This window comes from Dendrobium catenatum, unplaced genomic scaffold (assembly GCF_001605985.2).
Source record: "Dendrobium catenatum unplaced genomic scaffold, ASM160598v2 fragScaff_scaffold_1659, whole genome shotgun sequence".
Taxonomy (NCBI): domain Eukaryota; kingdom Viridiplantae; phylum Streptophyta; class Magnoliopsida; order Asparagales; family Orchidaceae; genus Dendrobium; species Dendrobium catenatum.
The window spans coordinates 142,634-165,844 of record NW_021320121.1 but is presented as its reverse complement, the minus strand read 5'-3'; the positions used below and the strand labels follow the sequence as shown (position 1 = coordinate 165,844).

Below are 23,211 nucleotides of genomic sequence, written 5' to 3'. Positions count from 1 at the left end.
AAAAAAAAAAATTTGGCAGCTTTAATATATTTAAAAAAAGTTGTACCAAATTAAGAAGTGATACCATTTTGATTTAAGAATTGTTAGTTGATTATTATATACATTTAAAAAATTTTAAATTTTAAAAATTTATATATTTCATCTAAATGTATATAAAGGTATGAAAGTAAATTGTTCTCATGCAGCTGCAGCACAGCAGCTCTACAGTTACACTGACCAAACAAAATATAATGATTTATATAAAATAATTTCAAGAAGCAATTTTCTGTACAACAATTTCACAACCTATTAACACACCCTAAGTTGGGATGTTCGCAGTTCAATTTCTCCGCAAATCGTGTCCTTTCTCCCACCAGAGAATACTTTTGGCGAAGGTTGATTCCGGCTTCGAGGGTAGGCCACCGCGTCACGTTGGAAAGCCCCGCCGAAGCTCTTCTTTCTCCGTTCTCATGCCTGGGTCTCGCGGAGAGACAATTTTGTTCTCCAAATAGTACGTTCCCATCCGTGTTTCGGCCGAAGAACTCTCCCCTGCGATCAGATTTCTTTGGTGTTGAAGCCTAGAAGAACCGCGAGAAGAAAAGCTACGGTTTTGATTCCGCACGGTTCGATGGCGATGCATGCAGGGGTTGGACTTTCCAAAGCAGCGATCTTGATAGGGGCTGGTAATTCTTCTTCTTTCTTGTTTTCTATCTGCCAGTGTTGGACTCTGATGGTGTTGCTTTGTTTGTTGTTTAGGGTTCACGGGATCAATATTGGTGCGTAATGGGAAGCTGTCTGATCTACTAGCCGATCTACAGGTGAGATTTTATTTCTGCTTTTTCATCCTGTTGGTTTGGCTTATTTGATTGGATAGTATTATTGGATATGTTGAAGTAGTTGTCGCGGAGAAAGCTGCTAGTTTGTATGATTAGCTTGAATGGTTGGATCTATCCATGATATCTGGAAGAATCTTGGATTAAATTGTTGGTGCGGTACCTTTTGTTTGCAGAATTTATTGAAGTCGACAGAGGAGTCTGGTGCTGATTCTGCTGAGTCTGTTGTTGCACAGGTTATTTATTTATGTTTTCTTTTTTGTTTCTTAGCATGGCATTTGCAATGGCTGCTTGTACCTTTTTGTTGATGGAGCATTTTCCTCCTCTTATTTGTGATGATTTTTTTTGTGCATGTGCTTTATTCAAATATCAAACTTACACTTTCTTTTAAGACAATGAAATAAAGATGGTTGATTTACAATGTTTCATTTGTGTGAACAGTTGATTGGAATACTTTATAGTTAATCACAGCATCATTTTATCAACATGCTGATTTTTTTATCATGTTAGGGGTATTCACCTTCGAGTGACATGCCACAGAATAACCCAACTATGGTGAAAAGTGGGCAATAATTGGCTAAGTTTAAAAAGAAGACTTATTTTACCACATGAAGTTTAGGTAACTTGAATGTAAATGCTAAATATGTAGCGAGCACAATTATTAGAATAATAAGGGATATCACATGTTTGCAAGAAATTAAAAGAAAAAGGAAAGTAAAGGGTTCTTAATATTTTGGCACAAGTCATTAACAGAGGGCAATTGAAATTTTAAATACGAACTATTTATTTTGTTTATTAAAATCAATATTTTTATTAAGAAATTGTGATGAAAGTTTGATGGATCGGTCCAACCTGAATCTGCATTTGTTTATAGTAGGCGGAAGGGTTCCGCCTCCAATCATGCCGTCCCCTTTGGGGGGTGGGGTCCAGCATTAAATCATAAGCTTTAATGGGGAATTAAAAAGGTATTAGGAGGGAAATTCAAATTAGGTCTGTTTGGGTAGTTTATTCAATTAATTGTATGTTTAAGAATGTTGGGAGGCTAGGACTAATTTTTTATCTCTATTTTTTTGCTGAAATTAGAGTTCTTGTATTCTTGAGCGGGCTTTAGCGGCGTCTAGAGATTTGGAAGAGATGGATCCTCCTTTCCAATAGAAGATCCATTGTATATTGTTGTTTTTCTTCATATCAATAAAAAAGTTTAATTCTGGTTTTTCCTCCAAAGTTTTTGCAATTTCTACTTTTACCAATTGCTGAAATTAAATTTAAGCAAGGGAATTTCTGATTTTCTACAATTGTTTCCTATCAAAGTCCTAACAAAGTATAGAAATAAATATAAATTTGAAATGAAAATTTGTGGAGTGAGATGGCTCAAAATATATTAAGAAAAAGAAATATGAATTTAAAGAGTGGCGCCAAATAAATATTATCAAGTCATGCGATGATTAAGAAACAAAAGATTTTCAAAGAGTTTAGTGAGCAAAGCAAACAACTTTAGATAATTCATTTAGTAGGCTAGGTACAAGAGAGGAGAAAGGAAACCTACCAACTTTGATGAAGTTGGATTGAAAAGAATGTGATCTTAGTTTAAAATGAAGACATCAAGGTAAGAATGTGGATCCTATTTTGAGATATTTGAAAATGATAGGTTTAAGAAGGTAAAGAGCTAAATGAGTAGAATCATGTGTCATGTTATAGATTGATAAAGGAAAAATGTGGTTACATCAGGGCTTTGAAGAAGTTTTATGAATGCAAAATATTTGTTGTCATTTGCCGATGCCTATGCAATATCATATTAAACATAAATAAATTATAGTAAAAATCATAGAAAATTAAAACTAATCTTTAAAATTTTCTTTCTAGCTTTTATTGTGCAACTTTAGTATTATTTTTTTGAAAGAAATTGAACTGAACAACTATATGATCATCATCTGGAAAGAAGAAATAGATAAGCTAAACTATGACTTAGTAGGAATCATGCTTCATCCAACTAGTAACGTTTAAATAACATAGATATTAATGAGTTACCATAATTACTTCATGCACTTATAAATGACTCATCAAACTATGAAGATTAAGTATTTCATACAAATTAGTGCCATAATTATATGGTTACTTCAACTATTATAATCAATCACCAAGTTAGGGGCTCAATCAATCAATTCTCTAACAAACCCAACTACTTTCCCCAATATGGGTAAATGGACTCATGCGTTCTCTCTGTTCTTAATTCTAACATCGTTGTAATTCAATAACTATTATACGCATCAACTCTAGGCACAAATAGGGAAGTATGACAAAAAACTTGGAATCGTCCTGAATTATGAGTTCCCAATATATAAATGGAGCTATCTGTTAGATTGGTCTAGGAGGGACCGACCTCAAGGCATACATGTTTCACATATTATAGAAGGCTGAAGGCCGATAGTTTCTGCCTCCAAACTGTGGGTCCAGAAGCCATCTTTTAGGGAGGAATTAGGGTGGTTTAGGAGGGAAAATTCAAATGAGGGACTGTTTAGATATTTCCTTTATTATTGTATGCTTTAAGTAGGATGTTTTCCTAGGGTTAAAGTATGAAGAGTTTTGCTGAATTTAGTTTGTTTTGGGTGTTTTGGGCTCTAGCTAGCAACTAGAGATTGGGAGAGTCGGATCCTCCTCTCCAATTGAGGATCCATTGTATCTTGCTATTTTTCTTCTACTATTAATAATTAAATAGTTTATTTATGGTTATTCTTCCGAATTCTTCTCAATCATATTTTTGTAGAGTGCTGAAATTCAAATTCAGCCAAGAAAACTCTTAGTTACTACAAGCGTTTCCTATTAAATTGGTATCAAAACATTGTCTTGGGCAGAAATATAGGACTCCTTACTAATTTCTATTGTGTTTTCCCCTTCGTGTTGCTGATTTGTCTATTTGATCACCAAATCCGTTGTTTTTTTTTTGTTGTTTTTGTTATTTCGAGCCTAGATCGGGGTACCTATGGCAGGAAGAAATGTTAGAGAAGGAGATTGGACAAATGAAATATGAAATTTCATATCTCTAAACCCAAATTTCATATTGCAAAAGTCAAATTGCAGTCGTCCACGAGAAGATCGATGGAAAATTTTTTATCATGGAGGAGATGTTGAAGAAATTGCTCGAGGGCCAAACCAAAACATTGTCGTCAAAGGTGAGGGAAACCGCCGAAAGCTAAGTGGGAAAAATCCTAAGCCAATAAGGCAAAGGGAAGATCAAGAGGTGGAGATTTTGGAGTGAGTAGAAGAAATGACTCCCCTAGATTCTATTCTTAGGGAGGAGTCGGGTAGAGGGTATGTGGAGAGGCGTGAGGGAGTTGGACATGAATGGAGGGGTGTTGAATTTGAAAGGAGAGGGGCTGAATTTGAAAGGTGAGGGCTTGATTATTATCGAAGGGGTGTCAAATTTGAAAGGAGAGGGGTTGAATATGATCGAAGGGGTGCTAAATTTGAAGGGAGAAGGTGGAATTGTGATGAAAAGTTTGGGTACGAGCGAAGAAAGGATGATTGGCACAATTGGGGGGAACCACCCCTATTGGGGAATGAGAAACTTCGGAGGAAGCTAGGTGACAGAGGAGATCTGAGGATGAGGAAGCTGAAGATGCCTATTTTTAAAGGAGAGGATGCAAATGGGTGAATCTACAGGGTGGAAAGATACTTTATCATCAATAGGTTGGTGGAGGAGGAGAGATTGACGGCAGCCGAGATGTGCTTGGCGGGAAAGCTTTAGCATGGTACTAGTGGAGGGATACGAGGCGACCCATACAGACCTGGAGGGAGTTTAAGGACTGCTTGTTGAAATGTTTCTGAACCAGCAGGGAAGGAGACTTTTATGAGCAGTTCTTCAGTCTAATGTAGGAGGGGACTGTGTTGGAATACCATGAGCAATTTGAGCATCTGTCGGCCGACTGGACCGGCTTCTGGAGATTGTACTGGATGGGAGCTTTATGAAAGGGATCAAACCAGAGATTCAAACGACAATTAAAGTAATGAGGCCCCGTGATTTGGGAGAGGCTATGGAGCTAGCTCAATTAGTAGAGGATCAGAGGCGCTTAGAGAGAGGGACTGTGCAGCTTAGGAGGTTCGTACAGGATGACCACCACCTTTTTGGTATCCACACTGGATACTCTTCGGGAGATCCCAAAGGAGAAGACTAAGGAGGAAGACCTGGCTACAAATTCAAGAAGCTCACAAAAATGGAACTGCAGGAGAAGAGGGCGAATGAGCTCTGTTTTAGATGTGAGAAGTATACATTATGGCACAAATGTAAGGACCGAACTCTTCAGGTTCTCACCATTTGTGATGATGAGGGATTTGTGGAGGGTGGCATCTACAAGGTGGGTCTTTGGGAGGAGGGTATTGTTAGACCGGTCCAGGAGGGACCGGCCTCAAGGCGAACATGTTTCACCTGTTACAGAAGGCGGACAGCTTCCGCCTTCAAACTGTGGGTCCAACAACCATCTTTTAGGGAGGAATTGGCATGGTTTAGGAGAAAATTCAAAGGAGGGGCTGTTTAGATATTTCCTTTATCATTGTATGCTTTAAGTAGGATGTTTTCCTAAGGTTATGGTAGGAAGAGTTTTGTTGAATTTAGTTTGTTCTTAGGGAGTTTTGGGCTCTAGCTGGCAGCTAGAGATCGGGAGAACCGAATCCTCCTCTTCAATTGAGGATCCATTATTCTTGTTATTTTTCTTCCACTATTATTAGTTAAAAAAGTTTATTTTTGGTTATTCTTCCAAATTATTCTCAATCTTATTTTTGCAAAGTGCTGAAATTTAAATTCAGCCAAGGAAACTCTTGGTTCAAACAAGCGTTTTCTACCACTATCCCCCTTATGCATTTCCCACTTCCATCCATTAAATAAAAGCATATACCCTCATGGTCCATTACCCCATTTGGAGATCAAGCTTTTGTTTGGGATAGCCTTCTTACTGTTTTTTATTTTTAATACAAAAATTTTAAGTTAAAAAAAATTGTACTAAAAATTTACTTTAGAAAACAATAAGAAAGTTTCCCAAACGTCTCGTAAATTTAAACATCTAAATTCTCAATGCTACATGCATAACATGCAATTATGCTCACCATTGCATAGTTATCATCTCTCTAGTATTCTCATCACGCAAGCAACAAGCCTGCACATGCTATGCATGTGTAATCGTACTCAAAGATCAGTAATCATATGACAAATGCTATATGTGATAAGATCATAAATACACATTCCATTCTATTTAATCAATGCCACCATACAATGATCAACATGCAAATTAATTGCTACCATGGTATTATACTCTTCATAAGGAATTCCAAAATTTCAATCATCGTTATTTGAGATTTATTCACAAAATATAGCCTTGTAATATTATTGTTCTCAGGTAAAACCTTGACGTATCATATAAATGAAAAAAAAAAGTTGCGTTGATAGGCCTGCTTGAAACTTAAAACTCACTTGACAATCACTCAAAATTTAATTGCCTTTTTTTTTTTTCAACTCGAATATGGCTTACTAGAAATTTAATTGATTCAACTTGAAATTGACTTGCTATATATGTATTAATATACATATATGCACATATATTGTGAGATACATATAGATAGATAAACACAAATAAATGTATATATATATAAAATAGGAAAGTTTGTTTTAGTCCAAGTTTTTAGTGTAAAGGAGATTTTTAGGATCAATATTAAGTTGATATATTTTTCAATTGTTCATGAAAATATTAAGAAAAGATATTGAAACTGTGTTTTCTTAGTGAATAAAAGTTTCGAAGGATGTAATTTTGATGAATGAGATCCCTTTGGACATAAGTGAGAAATTTTAAGATCATTGAATGAAAATTTTGAAGGTTAAGCACTTAATACTAATATGATATATTTTTGTATAAATTTAGGAGATGATAAAAGTGAATAATGATAACAGTCAATTAATGTTACCAGATGATCAGTGTGATACCTACTCATGATAGGTTTACATAATATAGAGATATATGGTACGAAAGAATATATCTTTCACTTGAATTCATAATGTATATCAATATCTATGTGTTGTACCTATAAGTTTAAGTCTAGAAGTTATGCTCAAATGATTGAATATTATAATCCAAAATTGAATTGTACCATATGTTTAAGTCTAGCATTTATGTTCACATTGATAGGTTTACATAACATAGATATACCTACTTGTTTTTACCACCAAGCATCAAGTCTAGAAGATATTATGATAAGAAAATGTCTACCATTATTAGATTTCATTGATTATTAAGCTATATTTATATTTGTTATGATATATAAATCCAAGTTTCGTGCAGCAAAAATCACTCCCGATAATGTCAAGTTTTGGAATGTCAAAATGGCTACATATGGAAAAATAAAAAAATATTGAGAGAAATAATTATATTGTAGAGACAATAATGTAGCACATGTAAGATAATGAAATAGTCTTAGATATGCTCTAGTATTTACACTAAGTGAAATACTTTTCCAAAACAAAATGGAAAGAAAGGGAAGATTAAAGATAACATTGCTAGAAGTTGTGGAGAGTGTGCTCTAGAAGATGCATCACCTTGAGTTCTTGCGAGCACACATGAGATAGATTAAGAATTGATATCAGTTTGATAACCAACTGTAAAACCTATGCCATGATCCATCAAATGAATCCAAATTTAGTGGATTGTTAATTTTGATCTCAATCTAACATGAGTGAATGCATGAAGATTATAAAATTGACCAGATAAGACTAATGCTGAATGACGATGAGTTGTGGTGGAGATTTCCTGCTTGAAAGCATGCCAATTCTTGAGTCAACTAAATTGAAATTAGTCAATCATTCATGCTGATGAGCTTTTTAATCTTTTAGCCTATGGAAAAATTTTTGATTTGCTATTTATTATTTATTATTTTAGGATTATCATGGTGCTAAGTAAAAAATAGTTTCTAATTGTTAATTGTACTCTTGGAGTTAACGCCATATTATGGAGGATGACATTTTGTTAAATTTGATTTCTTATTCTTTCATTACTTAAAATTTCATTGATGGGATTTTTATTTTACTGCCATGCTATATCACACGCTAAATTTGTGTTTAAATCATGATCTATTAGGTCAACAGATTGGCTATGGAGATTCGTCAACTTGCTTCAGCACGTTCAATTACTGTCGTGAATGGTGGCTCAGGGGAAGGTATGTTTAGCACTTGTTGATGAAAATTAATTAATGTTCATATATTCATCATATGCCGTGTAAGTTAAGTTTCGTAGGTGACTGTTTGGTCAAGACACGTGCATTAACACATGAATGTTTGTTTTTTATTTATTCAGTTGATCTATTTGTTTAGATTTTTATGATTATTTTGGTATACAACAACAACAACAACATCAAGCCTTTATCCCACTACATGGGGTCGGCTACATGAATCCTTTTTCTCCATTGTGTCATATTAAAAGTCAAATTCTCGTTTAAATCTAATAAAGAAAGGTCATTCCTAATATTTTCTAACCAAGTCTTTTTAGGTCTACCCCTACCTTTCTTAACATAAGTCAAATCTAATACCTCTACTCTCCTAACCGGGTCATCGCAAGGCCGCCGTTTTATGTGACCAAACCATCTAAGGCGACTTTCTCTAATCTTATCTTCTACTGGAGCTACTCCAACCTTTTCACGTATATGCTCATTTTGGTATATCACATTTAAATTGTTATGACTAATTTTAATTAGGATAATTTTTGTTATTGCTCCAAGTATTTTTATTCAATAAATGAAAACCATAGGGCTTATTTTTATGGGACGAAGAATTTTTTTTTTTAGATATCTTGGCTCTATTGTTCAGAGTGATGGTGAAATAGATGAGATATTATTAGTAGAATTTAAGTTGAATGGTTGAATTGGAGGAATGCATCGGGCCTGTTGTATGATAGAAAAGTAGCCCTCAAACTTAAGAGAAAAATGATGTGAAATATATATTAGATGCAGGAATTGTTTAGGATTAATAAGTGATTGACAAGCTTACCAATTATAAAATTAACATTTCACAAGAGCTGATATTAGGATTTTCTTTATTGGTGATCAAGCAATAGCATTTGGTTACAAATAGAGTAGGAGAATAATAAATAACAACAAATATACTAAATGCCTATTTGCAACTAACAGAATTCCCACAATTAACAACTAGAACAATCACAATGAAATTTCCTCACTCACATTCTTTGAGAATTTTAGCGGGAGAAAACTTGACACAATATTAATGATGCCACTAAGAAGAAGCAAGCACTTAAAATTTTGTTTAAGGAAGAGTTACCCGGGAAAGAGGTGACAGGTGGACGGTGGGAGATTCGCCACTGAACGGGAGGTCGACGTGGTCGATGGTGGTTACAAGGGAGAAGAGAATCCAATCTACATATTCCTCGATGTTATGGTCACTCCAAAAGTCGATGTCAAAGAAAGGAGAATGAAGCACATCCATGAGGCTTTGATCATCAAAGACGAATCCATGATCCAAATCGGGATCAGCCATACATGGAGGAAGGGAAAAAGTGGCGGCTACTTAGAGGTAAATAAGTGTGTGGGAGTGAGCAATGGCTTTGGGAATTAATGGAGAGGAGAGTGGACATCAATAGGGGAGATTAATGGGGGTTGGGAAGGGGAAAAGGCAGCAACTATGAGAATGGGAATGACTTTAATTAAGTGGAGTTAACGAGGATTGGGAAGGGGAAAATGTAACAACTAGGGAATAGGAAATACTTTAATTAAATAGAGTTAATGAGGGTTGGGAAGGGAAAAAGGCAGCAACTATGTGAATGGGAAAAGCTTTAATTAAGTGGAGTTAATGAGGATTGAGAAGGGAAAAATGTGGCAACTAGGGAATACCAAGAGGCAAGGGGGAAGGCTGGCCGGCCAAGGGAAAGTAGCAAGGAGTTTGGCCTATTGTTCGGAAGAGGGGGGGATGCTCTGTTAGTTGTGTGGAGGGGAAGGAAAGGGATCGGCCGGCCGTTTGAAGGGTGGGAAGGCTCGGTGGCTGCTTAGGAAGGGATAGAATATTCGGTTGGCTGTTTGGAAGGGTTAGCGTGCTTGGTGGCTGCTTGGGAAGGGATGGAATATTCGGTTGGCTGTTTGGAAGGGTTAGAGTGCTTTGTGGGCTGTTTGGAAGGATGATGAGGGTGAGAGAGGAGATGGGTTAAAGACAAGAACCTTGCCATGGCAACGGTTGTTGGATGTTGCTTTACCCTACTCCTTGGGAATTCACTCTTTTCTCAAGAAGACTCAAACTCACACATCACTCAAAAAATTGAAGTTTCATTCATAATAATAATCATCTCCATACAATAGCCTAGGGCCTCAATATATATGCCTCAAAACATAAAGAATGAAAAGACTAAAACGCCAATTGGGCCACAACACACAAATTACCCAACAATGCCAACATAAGGGTAAAATGGGAAAGACTCTCAACATAACATGAAATAAGAAAATGAAATACATGAAATAAATCATAAATAAAGGCTCTTAATCATAGTCGTCGATCTACGATTCCTTATGCGATAGACGCGCCAAGATTTTCTGCCAATGTTCTCATCAAAAATTCTATAAGATGGTGGTGAGACCTACAGTGCTTTATGGTGCATGATGTTGGCTATTAAAAGAGAAGCGTAAAATTAAGTTAAGTGTTGCAGAGATAGGGATGGTTAGGTGGATGAGTGGCCTTACTCTTAGATACAAAATGCAAAATAAACATATATGGGAAAAGGTTGGAGTAGCTCTAGTGGCAGATGAAATTAGACAGTCGTCTTAGATGGTTTGGTCACATAAAATGTCTACCTTCCGATGATCCTGTTAAGAGAGTAGATGTATTAGATTTGGCCTATATTAAGAAATGCAGTGGTAGACTTAAAAAGACTTGGTGAGAAAATATTAGAAATAACTTTTTTTAATTAGATTTAAATGAGAATTTGATTGCGTGGGGTCGGTTACATGAATCATTTTTCTCTATTATGTCATGTTAATAATTAAGTTCTCATTTAAATCTAATAAAGTTACTTATAATATTTTCTAACTAAGTCTTTTTAGTTCTACCTTTATCTTTCTTAACATAAGCAATCTAATACATTTACTCTCCTAATTGGGTCATCGGAAGGTCGATGTTTTATGTGACTAAATCATCTTAGATGACTTTCTCATCTTATTTGCCACTGGAGCCACTCCAACCTTTCCACGTATATGCTCGTTTCATATTTTGTCTCTAAGAGTAAAATCACTCATCCACTTGAGCATTTTTCATCTCTGGAACACTTAATATTATGTTTCTCTTTTAATGGCCAACATTATGCACCATAAAACATTGCATAACTCACCATCATCTTATAGAATTTTCCCTCAAGTTTGAGGGGTACTTTTCTATTAGACAACAAGCCCGATTCATTCCTCCACTTCAACCATCCAACTAGAATTCTACTAATAATATCCCCATCTATTTCACCATCACTCTAAACAATAGACCCGAGATAATAATTATATCTTTGCATATCTGGCATATTTTTTTTCATTATATAGAGATATTTTCATTTTGATCTTGGCACTTCACAAAAGGCAAGTGTACTTAGACCCAAGATTATAATTGAAAATTGTCACATTTAATAAAATTATGGCTATGTATAAAACTTAATCTTTAAATTAATTTTTTTTTTATAGGACTATCAAACTTTAGCAAGGAAAACTCGAGGCAGATCTTGTTGATCAATACTTCAATATCATACTCATTATTATATGAGTATGCTTATGTCCCTTTATGATAATGAATATAGTTAAGCCTTTATTGATAAACCTCTTCTTCGTTATCAATGAAGTTGAAGCCTCGATCCTACTACAACCCATTTCATGTTAAAATTGTTGAGGGCATTGTTGATTGTTCTAGTCTAGTCGAACTAATATTTACCCTAGTGTAATGCTGTGATCTAAGGTCTTTCCTCAAAGATTTGCGTCCCAAGAAATGCCACGTCTAGTAGACATTTTAAATCCCCTTGTCCAAGAGCTATATTATGAATACAGGAAACATAAGCCCCTTTTTGATGTTGATCTTGAGGAAGATTCTACATTAAAAGGTTATTTTATAGTTGAGCCTATTCTTTAATTAAAACTTAAAGCTGGCATTGAACATAAATGTGCACTTTTTCTAGCATTGGAGCTCATAGTTGAATTTTCTTGTGAATTTAAATTAGAATTTTAATTTGAGCTTGATCAACACGTACTTGCTAAAACTATTAGTTTACTCATCCCTTCTTATTCTTGAATTCTTGGTAATTATCTGTTAAGATTTATCATATGCATGATAATCGACACCTTGATTTTATATTTTGTTCTATGTCATAATATTTATCAAACTATACGAAGAACCATTTGGAGAATATTGAATTAAAATTACATATTCATGAACGTTTTGCTAATGTATTTCCTCAAGAAGTGCGGTCTAATGATGTCTTTGACATCAAATATATATTGATCACATTGACTGATAATTACTCAGTTTAGTCCATTTTTATGAAGTAATTTTCTCTCCTAAAATGTTTTTTATTTTTTTAATCTAGAGAGTTGAAATGCTAACGTATTCCCTTATGAAGCAGTTTGCCTTATGCTTCATTTGCTCGGGCTATTTGCTTATTCTTGAAAGTTAAATGCCATGCATGATATAAATTTTATTATTCTAGCATATGGTCATTCTAATGTTTGGGATAATCATGATGAAAATTGTATTTTATGTCCCTATTGTATGCTTTCTGTATTCTACCCACCTTTCTGTATTCTACCCACCATAGATTATTTGCTAGAGCAAAAGCGCTTTCTATATTTTTAGAAAGCTATTACCTATTGCGTTTGTAGTTGCTTTGCCTGTTAATATAAGTGTTAATCCTATTTTCTATGTTGAGAACTTGTTATCTTATAGAGGCTTATAGTTATAGAAGCCTTTGAAGCCTCCAAAATTTCTCATGAATCTTTCTGAAGCACCTTTCTCCTAGTTTCTTTGAAAATTATCTTTATCATGGCTCATCCCAGGACAGTTATTCGAATTTGGGAAAATTGATGGCGACCATTTGATCATGATGCATGTGCATTGTTGGTGGAATAATGATTATTGTTTTAATTTAATTAGTTGATATAAACTTTTAGTTTTTTGTTTTTTATATGCGGATTGTTTTGTGTGAATTATTCCACAGGCTTTTTGTTCTATAGGATGAAGAATATTTCTTATTTGCTCTGCCTTGAATGGCCAGTCACTCTCTGTATTTCCTCCTTTCTCGATTGCTCTCATCTCCATCTTGATTCTCTCACTCTCCTTACTCCTTCACTACCCGCTGTCTTGTTCATTTTCTTCCCTCTGCGCTTCTCTTTCAGTCTCTAGCTTTCATTCATTATTGTCTTTATTTATAATGTTAAATCTCTCTTATTCTGTCTTTCTTCTCTCTCTGGATCTCTTCTTTTTTCTCTCATGCAATCAGTGTCTTTTTTTTTTTTTCTCTTTTTCTCTTCAATTGCTTCACAGCCCTTTTCCCTGCTTCTTTTCTTCCTCTGTTTCCAAGATTAATTTCTCTCTATTCGTTCTGTTTCTCCTTCCCTTTATCTTCTATTTATTTTACTTCCCTCACAAGCCCATAAGCACTGTAATCTACTTCGCTGATAATTAAATTTTTTTTTGCACGAGCTATTTCTGCTATTGAGTATCTCTATTATTTTGGAAGACTTTTGGTTTAGTTATCTTCAATTTCATATCAGATCTCCATTAAATTTATAGCTTAGCTCTTTGATAAAAAAAGAATGATAAAAAGAAAAGAAGTGTAATGATCTTTGTATCTGCAATTCCCAATGGCTCATTCTGGTATTGGTTTTGTCTAAAGTATGATGGGGACTGTTTGATGCTTAATGTCAGGTGCATCTTTTATTGACTTTCTTCTAGTGCTTACTTAAGTGGTTATCTTTCCAGGAAATGTGACAACGTTATTGGTGCCAGCTGCAACATTGGGGGCCTTAGGCTATGGCTATATGTGGTGGAAGGTAAATGTCTATTCATTCAACTCAGTAATGCATGAAGCCTATGCTATCTTCTATTCTGTGGGAGTTTTATCTTCTTTTATCTTCTTCCGAATCTATAACTTAGCAATTGTAAAATTTATCACCTAGTAGAAATGACGGTGCTGTTAAAATTAAGAGAGTTTAGGTGATAAATTATTATATTAGATAGAGATTAAGAATGACATATATTGAAATTGAGATAATAATGCAAATATATTTAGGTTGTTTGGGTATTTACCAAGAAGTTCAGTAAATGCGGCAAATATGCAGCTAAATAAAATTAATAAGAAAATATTGGGAAGTTAAAAAGGATAGTCAAAAGCAATCATGGCTAAACTTTATGTAAAAGATTAGCACAAAATAGAATAGCACTTAATTGTAGCATTAAATAGTTCATATTGTGAGGAGAAATCATAAACCGAACCTATGCTTTTGCATTTGTGATAAGTCTAACATTTATGAGGGCTATCCTATAAAGTATATGTAACATGATTTGGATTGTGGCAGAAAAAATAATTATCATGGTACCGTAGCTGCAATAGTTTTCTTTTAATTTTGAGACGGAAGTGTAAGCCTTATTTTTCATCATTGCAAATGTATGATAACGATTCACTGAATAAATTTGAGATGTTACAATCACTGTAACCTGTGAATTTTCAATACTTTATTGAATCATGCTTAGCATCAGGAGCGGATCTATCTTTAATTTTTAGGGGGGCAAACTTATAAGTAAAAGCGTAGAGTTTTTTTTTTCATAAATATCCTTACAACCAACATTTGTTCCGAGGGCGCTGCCTCTCGACCCCAATTTGTTCATCGTTGTACGCTTCACAGATATGTCAGGGGTCAAAGGAGGCAGCGCCCCCTGGCGGGGTTCGACCTGGGGCAATTGCTATTTTGGTTGTAAGTATATTTTTGAATTCTCTTTACTGTTTCTCTTTGTATTTCATTCATCGTTCTCTAATAATAACATCTCTATACAATATGTTTAATTATGTTGGGGCAATTACCTAAAGGCCATAGTATTTTAAAACTTTTAGGGGGGAAATTGCCTACAAACCCTTGTAATAAAGACTAAAAAATACATGGAGGGGAACAAATTACCTAAAGAATCATATAACAATTTTTTTTTAATTTTTTCAGGGGGGCAATTACCCCCCGGCCTTAAGGTGGGTCCGCCCATGCTTAGCAATAGTTAGTAGGCATAGAACTTCGAAAGCTAACTGCATTGAAGTTAACTTAAAAGTTTTTGCGACTCTGATATAAAGTTATCCAATCAAAATCCTACTAAATGAAACATACAATCATTATCTGTAATATATTAGTTAAAAGGGATGTGCAAACCTTAAGGTTTGTTTATTTACATATATGAACAATTTGGAAGTAGAAAGTGAGGGAAGGGGCGATTTTAGTTGTTTGCTTAGCGTTGGAAGTGGGAAGTTACTTCTTCAAGGAAAATGTCTCTTTAATTCTCAGACTTTTGACTTTTGTCTCATATGCCTCGGAGTCACAGTTCTAGAAGTCTTAAATTGCTACTTACATATGCATACAAACATATTATAATACTGCTACTTACACATGCACAAACATATTTGTTGATACTTGCATACAAATAATATAATTCATAAAAATATATTATAATATAAATTAAAATTATGTATACTATAACAATAAGTAATGCATAATTTATTAATTATGCTGAAATAATATATATTGAAATCTGATATATTGCTTTTAGATAATCCATTATTAATTTCTTATTATTTAATCTGTAATGTTGAATAAAAGTTGCATTAATTATTTATATATATATATATATATAATTAGTTTTATTATATCCTTCCATTTCCTATACAGTAAGACAACGAAAAAAGGTAACTTTTCTATTGGAAGAACAAATATATATATTTTTTATGAGAAAATATATTTGTATTCTATCTTTCATGCTTGTCAATTATTGATGCTGTATTAAATAGTATCAACTAGCTGAGAATCAATAAAAAATAAAAATGGAATTAATCAAAGCCAAATATCCATACACATTTGTTGCTAAGTATAACTTTCACCGGCAAGGCAGGAGAGAGAACATGAGAATCTAAGACAATAACTGGTTAAAATTGAACTATATGTAATAAGATCATAATGCAATTAATTTTAGGGAAAATGCTAAAAAAATTTAACCTTCATGATTTCAACACCAAAGATGATAACCTACATTTAATATTGTTATAGTTTTTTAAAGGGTAATAACACGTTATAAATTGCGGATAATCACAGTTTCGATGACATCAAAATATAGGTATACAATTGATGATTTACAACTTTTGTAATGAGCTGTGTGACACATACTCTATGTTGGGCTATCAACGTTAGATGCTGAACTTCATTTATCTCTTTTTGTTATTTGATATGTCCAGGGCCTCTCGTTCTCTGATCTTATGTACGTGACTAAGCGGAACATGGCGAATGCTGTTTCAGGCATGACAAAACATCTGGAGCAAGTTTCAAGTGCTCTTGCTGTAAGCCTGTCTTTTGGGAAATTTACTTTTAACAAACTTTTACTGAAAATCACTTTATGGTTAGCATTTAGAAGGTTTGTATTACTGAAATTCATTTTATTGTTAGTGTTTATAAGGTTTGTATTATATATTTGAAATATTTTTAAGGAAAGATGGCTTGATATCATATTTTCAATTTTTCATTCACCAATGACTTGTGTTGTAACTTATTTATCTTATCCTTTTTTTGGCTTAAAGTGTTTGATGTTAAAATTCCATTTACTATTGGCCTTGTAGGAAGACAAACTCCTTGCATCATTTTTACTTGCCAATGCTTATGGTCTCATTATTTTTTTGGTCATCAATAACATGTTCCGATTTCCTCTTCTATGATGTTTTGTTTGCTTGCTTTCTACATAAATGATCCTGTTTATATTTGTTTTCTAGCTTGCACTGGTTTTGAACGGTAAGGGATGTCTTTATCATCTTTACTACTTTTGCTGATATCGAGCCATCTTTACTACTATTGCTGATATCAAGCCAGTGCAAGCCATCTTTACTCTTATTATTACTACTATTATTATTATTATTGTTATATATGATTGATATTATTGCTATTCTTCTTCTTCTTCTTACAAGTGCTACCACCTTTACTATTACTATTGCTATAATTACTATTATTATTATTCTTCCTTTTATTACTACTATAACAATTACTATTGCTATTATTATTATTATTATTATTATTATTATTATTATTATTATTATTATTACTGCTATAATTATTATTATTGCTGTCAAATATATTTTTGAAATTTTATTATTATTGCTATCAGTACTACTATTATTTCTATTACCGAAAATTTTAAATTTACTATTATTAATGTTATTACTATTAGTATTATTACCACTATGACTAATATAACTATTAATTCTACTACTATTATTATTATTACCACAAAGAACAGGAGGGTTTCCAGGTGCTGCTTGCCTTTATTTATTTGTCTATTAGTTATGTTTCTTCGAAGCTAAACTGATTTATTGGTTTTATTGATCGTATGGAATACTTAATTATTGGCTTGCTAACATATATTTCTCATACTCTTAGGCAACCAAGAGGCATTTAACGCAGCGGATTGAGGGCCTAGATGGAAAATTGAATGAACAGAATTTAATATCAACCGAAATTAGAGATGAGGTGATAACATTTACAAATTATGAATTAAAATTCGAACCGGTCGAACCGTGAACCTCTCATTCTTCCGGTTCGTTATCCGGTCCAATTTTCAAAACCTTGGGTTTATCCTTATTGCATGTGTGAACTAGAATATAGCAGCCAGGGTAGAACTTTATCCTATTTTACTTATTTATGTCATGATTTCCTTGAATATAATGTATGATAGATGTTCTTTTAATCAGGTAACACAGGTTCGTGGAAAGATTGAGAATATTGGCTTTGACTTGAGCTCTCTTCAACAAATTGTTTATGGCATGGTTAATATTTTTTTTCCTTGAGCTTTTGAATAATCTAATTTTAATATTTGAATTTATACTTGTTTGTCATTATTTCATATTCCCTTATTATTATTGCCTTAATTACACAGGATGGCAAGATGAGTATAATTGAAAAGAAGCAGGTATGTTTTAAAATAATGCATTTCTATCACAAAAAGTATTTAACATTTCTCCTCCACTCCCAAACTGCTGGAAATAAAAACAAGAACTTTATCGTTGGTGATAGAATTGATGTCGATACATCTTTTTATAAACCTTATTTGCATAATTAGGATGAGATCAAAATGCTTATTACAGAGTTGGGTTATTGGATGTGGAATGGCACAAATTATCATCATTGTCGTTAACTTTATTCAAATTTTTTGGAATTGGTAGTGTTAATCCTCATTTTTCATTTGTTCATATTGACTGTTGGCTTATGTGTTCAGTATATTCTTCACAAATCATTTTGAACAACTAGTTTTGTAATCTTAGCTCTTACTCATTGACTTTGTGATAATTTGATATTAATTTTATCAATTAATCTGACATGTATGTCAACTATCATTCATTATACATGTTCAAGCCATCTAAGTCTTTTTCAATTAAAAGCTTTTTCTTGGGGCCATCCTTTTTGTTTTTTACATTTACTTGGAGTTTCTGACCATGCTAATTAATCTCCTTTCACATTGTTCTTTTTAATTCAATCCCGCTACCTTAAACCTGAGGTTACTTGAGCGGTTTCTTTAGACCTTCCATTAGATAGTGCATATGTAATCCGAAGTTTCTCTGATCTATGACTATAAATTTGAACTTGCCCCTGGACTAATGTAATTATGTTGGCAGGCCTTTCTATGTGCTGGTATTCTACACCTCTGTAATATTTTTCCAGATAAAGATGGAAAAATGCGGGAGCTTTTGCAGGTTTGTTTTCATGTTCTGTATTCTGGCATCTGAAGTTTCTGTCTTCAAACCTTTTTTTTTTATTTGGATTTGATTTTCTTTATAATGAAGTAATATGATTGGAAACGCTAGTTGATCTCAAGTATTTCCTATCAATCTTTGGAAAACAACGAGAATTCTTCACAAAAATCTGCACAAAACCACGAAAACAGTAGATAATTTGTATTTTTTTATGAAAGGGAAACGGAAAATTGCAAGATACAATTGATCCTCCATTCGAGAGGAGGATCGATCTCTCCCAAATCTCTAGATGCTGCTATAGCCCAAAGGAAAACCTAAATCTAAGAGATCTCAAATTTCAGCCAAATTCGAACCCTAGGAAAACAAACTATTTAATTCATACAATCCAAAAGGAAATCTCTAAACAGTCCCTACATTCAAATTTCCCTCCTAACTCCCTAAAAAATCCTTCCTAAAAGGCTTGGGTGGCGTGGTCGGTGCGAACCCGCTGGACCGGTCCATTATTGGACTGGTCTAACATAATATATCTCTTGTATTTATTAACCTTGATGAAAATTTTAGATTACTGTAGGGGTGTCAATTATTGACCCGACCCGATAACCCGACCCGAAAAATCCGGGTTAGGGTCGACCCGTTTAACAAACGGGTCGGGTTCGGGTCTCAAAATTTGACCTGTTTAAAAAATGGGTCGGGTCCGGGTCAACCCGGTAACCCGAAATTGACCCGGGATTGACCTGGTAACCCGCTCATTTTTTACTTTTCCCGCGTGGGACTGGGAGCCTGGGAGGGAAATAAACAGGGTTCGAGTCTCAACGAGGGATTGGATCGGACATCAGTCACGTACTCACGTCGCCTGGCCAGCTGACAGCTGTCTGCGTCAACAGCTCGTCGCAATCGACGTCGCACCGCCTACTGGCCTACGAGGCTACGACGCCTAAGTCCACTATCCGCACCGGCGTCGCACCACCTCAGCCAGTCAGCCCCTGCCTCGCGCTGACGTCTGTCTGTTCGGCGTGCAAGTGTGCAACATCCCGTGCAACTGGCGTCCGACATTGCGGCGTGCAACATCCTGTCACGAACTCACTGCTCACGCGGGTCAGTTGAGACGGTGTAGTCGAGTACTCGAGTCCGCACCGACCGGCGACCAGCGACCCCGTGCAGCCAGCGTCTCCGGCACCGCCTCACACTCGTCATCTCGCCCCGTTTTTTGAATCAAACGAGTCTGCGGGTCGGGTTGGGTCGGGTCAACCCGGGAACCTGTGCGGGTCGGGTCCGGGTTTAATTTCCTGGCCCACTTAGCTAAACGGGGCGGGTTCGGGTTGACCCGTTTACACTCGGGTCAAGTCGGGTTTGACCCGAACCCGACCCGTCGACCCGAATTGACACCCCTAGATACAACAAGATTGCTTTTAATTTTGGCATTCCATACCAACCTAAAAACTAGGATGCATGATCAGTTTATCTAGGATTGAAGTGTCAATAAAAAAAAAAGTGTCAATTATTGTACTGTGCTACTTCTTTCCTTTTTGCTCTGAACTAATGCTTGTTTTTTTGTGTTCCGTATTTATGTTCCTCTCATATGAGTGTTCAATTTCTAGAACTGAGCGTCTGCTATGACTGATTAGATGAAAAACCTTGTGTAACTGAGATTACTGCTGATCGTGAAAAATTTCTTGTATCATTGGTGGCCTTAAATATGACAAATTCTGCAGATGTTATATTGAGGATTTTGGGTCTAATAAGATGTATTTAATGCATTTTCATGTTATTTGAAGTGACTTTAGTACAATACTCCCTTTTAACATTTCTCTGAGCAAATCAATCATTTCAACGAGAAAATTTGTGTTCTAGTATATTTCACTTGAGACATATTATCATTTATAATGTAAAATTCATTTTTGTTCATCTTCAATATAAATAAACTTAAAATGCTATGAAGGAATGGGTCAGAACTTAACATGTTCAAAGCATAGAGGCTTTGCTTCACTTCGGGGTATCCAAAGCTCACAATTTAGGTTTTGTTTGGGACAGATTTTTTGCTTCTTCTTCTTAAAGCAGCTCTATAGTACAAAAATTAAAATTTCTATACTAAAAAGTTATTTTAAAAAACAGTAAGAAATCTGTCCCAAACGAAGCCTTAGCCTTAGAACTCCACTCATTATTGTCTATGCGTAATAAGAGAACTCACATCCTACCCCTTGATAGAAGCATGTTTCAGCCTTTAATTTATAAATGTCCTTATTTTTTAGTATTTCTGTTTATGTTGCAGTGTATATCTTTAAAGCACATGTTTACTTTTATAGTTTTTCAAATTAGTTGACATCACAAAGCTGTTAAATTACTTATATATTCTCTTTTTTAAAATTTTTCTCTTCTGCTCTTATTATTATCTTCTCTTGCATAAAATTCTTTTTGCTAACGGTAATAATTCAGGATGGGCCAAAGCGTTCTAATTTGCGTGGTTACCTAGGACCTGCAGAAGAATCTCGAGATTTAAAGGTTTGTTCTTGAGTTATCCAGGCATTCATTGATACTTGATTAATTTCTTATGCTTTATTACACTTCTATCTTTTTCTTCCTCCTTTTAGGGCCTAAAACATATTTTAGAAGCTCTTAACTCAGAAAGCCTGGATAGCGCCAATTTGGAGGGGTTATTACCAAATAATTCTGATTCATTGGAGACTGTAAAGGATTTGTCGAGGTTTTGAACTTAGACACTTAATTTGTTAGATATTTTGCTTACTCGCTCATTCTTACAACACAAGCTTAATTACTGTTCCAATGGCCTAGATATGGTAATTACTTGCTTCATCATCACCTGCCTTGTTCCAGTTATTAGTATATCTTAAAGCACATTTTATTTTTCTAATTATTTCATCTCCAATGGGCGCTATTCCCACCATGCCTTTCTATAATCAAGTTTTATGCATTTTCATGTTCATATAATAAGGATAATCTTCTTATTGCATACATTTATGTTAATATTCTCATTTCTAGATGAATCTAGAGCCCAAGGCACCAAGAAAAAACTCTAAGAGAACACAATAATCAAGCATAACCCTAACCATAATTTCTCCATCATACTTAGACATACAATTAATCATTATCATTTAAAAAAAAAATACAATTACTCATTAAAGTAAAAAAAAATCAATTAATCATTAGAACAAAAAGACCCAAAAGCCCTTGCCGCCCCCTTTGGCTCTAAATTTTGAATTTGAATCTCTAGTGAATACCACCTAATACTTCTCTTTTTCTTGCCCCCCCCCCCCCTTCTCCTGTATATATGAACCGGCCCCTTAAAAGGGACCGGTTTGACCGGCCCATAGTGGACAGGTCTAACACATTTTTACATATATTTTCTCCTTGAGCTCTGTTTGGTTTGAAGGAATTGGGAATAGTGAAAATACATATTGCTTTGCAATTTTGTATTGGGTGTTTGATTCCAATTCAATTAAGAAGAAATGTGAACAGTTGCATATTCTTACTTACAAATTCATATCAATTTATGTTGCCTTGACTTATGATAAACAAAAACCCAATTTCTTCTAACCAAACTTGAAATAAGTTTGAAAAATAAAAATTTTGTTCACTCTTTTTTTTTTTTCCTCTCAAACAAACATGAAGGCAAACCAACTTTAAATTCAATTCTTTCATCATTTTCATTACAATCTCTCTTGCAACTTCTTCAAACCAAACAGAGCTTTAATATTCACCAAATCAATGCTCTTGATTCTGTATTGTTCATCTTTTCATGATTATCAACTGAAGATATTGTCATGCTTCTTAGAAGACTAACTTAAGCTTCATTTGAGACGGCTTTCTTAATTATTCCTTAAGCAGCTTTTTAGTCTAAGAATTTTAATTTTTAAACTAGAAAGTTGTTTTAAGAATCAATAAAAGATGATTTTCTTACTATTTTTTAAAACAACTTTCTAGTACAAAAATTTCATTTGGGGCAGCTTTCTTATTGCTTCTTAAAGCAATTTTTTAGTACAAAAATCAAAAAATTGCTTTAAGAAGCAGTAAGAAAGCCGTCTCAAATGAAGCCTAAATCTTAACAACTAATCATTAGAAGTTATTTCTTTGCAGGACACCTCCGATTAAGGGTTGAACGAGGCTCTGTATGAAAAGATTGTCATAAACCCCAGAAATATGTCTTTCTTTCTTCTTATTGCATATATTAGAGGATAATACTGAACCAGATCTGTGAACTTTGCAAATCTGTGCTGTGAAAAGAAGAAGAAAAAGACCTTCTACAGTTCAGAAGAGTTTGTTTTAATTTGTTTCAGAATATTTATGTGGCTCTGAATTCACTCTATTTTGTACTTATTCCCTCTTGTTGATGCCATGTTATTGATTAAATAAGGCTTGGAACCTTTTATATATATAAATTTTTTTAATATTATTTATCA

General features: G+C 34.3%; 1 protein-coding gene across 1 annotated transcript; it reads left to right on the top strand.

Annotated features, from left to right (window-relative positions):
• Positions 1–310: 310 nt before the first annotated feature.
• LOC110097630 lies at positions 311–23,211 on the top strand. The gene is made up of 13 exons (XM_020824130.2): positions 311–662; positions 736–797; positions 989–1,048; positions 7,928–8,006; positions 13,792–13,862; positions 16,298–16,399; positions 17,487–17,576; positions 17,798–17,872; positions 17,983–18,015; positions 18,719–18,796; positions 21,230–21,295; positions 21,385–21,497; positions 22,889–23,211. Exons 1-13 carry the CDS (start codon positions 608–610, stop codon positions 22,908–22,910), a joined length of 906 nt encoding a protein of 301 aa, XP_020679789.2. The 5' UTR covers positions 311–607; the 3' UTR covers positions 22,911–23,211.